This window comes from Primulina tabacum, chromosome 5 (genome assembly GCF_025594145.1).
Source record: "Primulina tabacum isolate GXHZ01 chromosome 5, ASM2559414v2, whole genome shotgun sequence".
In the NCBI taxonomy this organism is placed as follows: Eukaryota; Viridiplantae; Streptophyta; class Magnoliopsida; order Lamiales; family Gesneriaceae; genus Primulina; species Primulina tabacum.
The window spans coordinates 38,747,799-38,751,161 of NC_134554.1; the positions used below are offsets into that span (position 1 = coordinate 38,747,799).

General features: G+C 37.2%; 1 protein-coding gene across 1 annotated transcript; it reads right to left on the reverse strand.

The window, feature by feature from the left end:
- Nucleotides 1-1,032: 1,032 nt before the first annotated feature.
- LOC142544447 (uncharacterized) lies at nucleotides 1,033-1,916 on the reverse strand. The gene is made up of 3 exons (XM_075651493.1): nucleotides 1,878-1,916; nucleotides 1,696-1,806; nucleotides 1,033-1,611 (listed from the first exon to the last, which is right to left on the reverse strand). The coding sequence occupies exons 1-3, from the start codon at nucleotides 1,914-1,916 to the stop codon at nucleotides 1,033-1,035; spliced, it is 729 nt and encodes a 242-aa protein (XP_075507608.1).
- Nucleotides 1,917-3,363: the final 1,447 nt, after the last annotated feature.

Genomic DNA, 3,363 nt, shown 5'->3' on the forward strand with positions numbered 1-3,363 from the left:
TCAGATGAAGAAATCGACGGTGATGATAAACCTCGACATAAAGCAAAGACCGAAAGTATGGTTGGGTGTGACTCCAAAAGTGTCGCTGAAGAAAAAAGCAGGCCGATCAAAGACTTCTGACATTGTCACTCACACGTATTACAAAGAACTAATGAAGCATTTAAACACGAAGAAGCGTGGTTGTATTGCAGAGAGTAGCTCAATCAGAAAGCGTGTTGCAACAGATAATTGTGTATCGGTTGCTATCATCGAAACATCGGACGACACAACTGGGTAAACATGTTAATTTATTCCGTAGGTGATATGGTCTTGCAACCAGCCTTTTGTTTATTTTGGATCGTATTTTGGGTGTAAATATGTACTCGATGTTTAGGTGGGCAAGAGTAGTTTGGTTTCTTCATGTGGCACAATCGGTTGTGTATGAAGTATTGTTACTACGTTTTGATGCTTAAGCTTCATCGATTTGTAATGAATGTATGATATTTGTCTGTGTATCTCATATCATTTTGTGTACTAAACCAATTTCCAGCTGAACCTAATTGTTTGATGAAAGAGACCATGTACACGAAAAAGAATGAAACAACTTCAGTACACGAAAATGAACGAAACAACTTCTACGAACTGAAAGTTACATTATTTTATGTCATTACTTACTAAAGATTATTAATGAAGATAAAAATCTTGTTATTAAAAAACATAATGTACAAAATTTTAAGAATACCTATAAAAACGGCATTACTAATCGATTGGTCAAACAAAATCAATGAAGTTATATCATAATTAATTCTTTATAAAATTAAAGTTTGAGAACACATAGTCAATAATAATGTCATTTCCTTGCACTGCAGAAGAAATTTGGGAACGCGTAGCGAAATTACAAATATAACTTCATCATTGCCGCTCAATCAAAACAAGAAACGAGTCAACAAAAGGCATGGAAAGTATTACATGCACACACGTTCATTACTTCAAAAAAAAATTTTGCATGGAAACTTAGTATTACCCCAAAAATGCAAAGGCATCTCATCAACCTCATCTTAGCAACCTTCTCGCTAACGTCGATCTTCCGGCATCACCCAAACGCAAAAATAGTGATAACTTGGCAGGGTTGTCCACCAATAACTCAATAACAATAACTTTCTCGTCCTCGCTCAACTCGGTAATTGTTTCCATTACCTTTAACACATTGTCTTGTGCATTGCGCATCTTCTCATCATCTGCTTCTTTTTTTGTTGCCAATTGTTTGATAAGGTCCGTCATTGTATCTTTCGTGATGATGGCAAAATTATTTATGGCTTCCACTATCACACCATCATCATCATCCACCTGCTTCCGTTTCTTACCTTTCGACTTTGCCGTTGATGTTGGTCGCGAGGATGGTGTTAGAGACTGTGACATTGACTCAGCAGCTCCCTCGTCAACAGAGAACAATTCCTCGAGGCTCATACCTATATTGTTTGGTACTTCAGGTGTCATTGTAAGGACCTCTTGAACTGCTTCGGTAAAATGTTCAGCTTTCTCTCCGGTAGCCCGATCATTACCAAAGATTTCGCACCAATCATGGTAATAGATCCACCTTTTGTGTCTTATTGATCGTGCATTGTTGTCTGCCTATGAATTTCATAAACAATACACTGAGATGCACATTTTTTTTTAAATAACCAAAGTTGAGAATATGTAAAACACAAAAAATACCTTAATTAATGCTTCCCATATGTCATTTGAAGCTTCAATGGTCTTCTCTGTGTCGTTCCATCCGACCCCACTTTTACTTAATATTGTCACCAAAGATCCGTACAATTTCTTCTAGACATGTACTTTCGAGTTAATATGTGGGTTTCCACGTAAGTTTGTGTTCGGGAATGCAATTTTCATACGATTTTCAAGAAAACATAAATAGCCTGGACGAAATCCATTCCCGCTCTTCCAACCTTCTATGGAAGCCTCTTTCAGTGCTTGTATCAGCAACTCTTCTTCACGTTCACTCCAACTACGTCTTGTCTTATCACCTTTCTTCAATTTGCCAACACAACTCTCCGAAGTTGCACCACTTTCCCTAATTATGATGTGGCTTCTGCTGTTGTGCTATGTCTGTAAATACTACACAGAACTAGTTAAACATGTACATAATATTTTAATGACTGAAAATCTCATTTCGTAAGAACTTAAAAACACAACATTTACGGTTTAGTTAATGAAAACAGAATGACATAAAATTCAATCATGTTCTCAACATTTGAAAGTAATGAACATCAAATGCCACAAGTACAAATCTTCAAAAGTTGAAACAAAATAACTACAGAAATCATAATGTTTTAGTCCAAATTGTTCCACATCGACATTGCGAGGTTCTCCCTCCACATATCCCACTCATCCGATGACTCCAAGGTGTTGATGAAATCATCTTGTGTCTCATTGGCCGGACTTACTACATCATCATTCAATTCCTCAATTGGATCATCGGGCATTTCAGACCTGATGAAGTTATGCAACAACATACATGCCATTATGATTCTGTTTTGTGTCTTCAATGGGTAGAACAAAGGACTTCGAAGTATGGCCCATCTTTTTTTCAACAAACCGAAGGCTCTTTCGATTACGTTTCGGGCTTGCGCGTGTTTTCAATTAAATAACTCCTTATAATTTTGTGGGCCATTTGCACGGTTTCCCCAAGCATCCCTATGATAACGTACACGCCTGTACGGAGTCAAGAATCCCTCGACATTGGCATATCCATTGTCACATAGGTAATAACAACCTGAGATAATAAATTTGTTATTATGTCATTAGCATTATGTAAGCATTATATTTAGGCAGAAACAAATAACAATGTTGCCGACCAATAAAGAAAAATAAAACTGACACGTAATATAAAAAAATCATAGTAAGAAAACCTCTTGGAATTTTCAGTGTCTCGTCACGAGTCAATGCATCTTTAAGAACTCTAGCATCTGCTGCTGATCCCTCCCACCCCGTAAGTGCATATATGAACTTCATCTTCCGGTCGCAAACTCCAAGAACGTTGACTGAAATAGTACCTTTTCTTGTTCTATATCGGGCCTTTTTCATGGTTGGTACATGTACACTTATATACACGTTCCGTCCAAAGCACCAAGACATGCCTGTACAAGTTATCAACAAAATATTATCATGAATGTAACTGCACATTAATGTTCATACATGAGTATGTGAAATGTTAAGTTTTTATAAGTACTTAGCAATTGTTTCAGCTTACCTTGAACCATTTCCAAGATTTGTTGGTGCAAGCATCATCGACAGGGGATGGTTTCACCAGTAGTGTAGGATGTAACATGAGAAGTGAGCGGAGAACTTGATGGAAATTGTTGCTGATTGTATGGCCAC

Excerpts from the sequence above, each read along its gene's own strand:
- LOC142544447 (XM_075651493.1), bottom strand. The coding sequence starts at position 1,916 with ATGGATTTCGTCCAGGCTATTTATGTTTTCTTGAAAATC. Across the intron at positions 1,807-1,877 it reads TTTATGTTTTCTTGAAAATC|AAGAAATTGTACGGATCTTT; the intron begins GTATGAAAATTG and ends GTACATGTCTAG. Across the intron at positions 1,612-1,695 it reads TATGGGAAGCATTAATTAAG|GCAGACAACAATGCACGATC; the intron begins GTATTTTTTGTG and ends TGAAATTCATAG.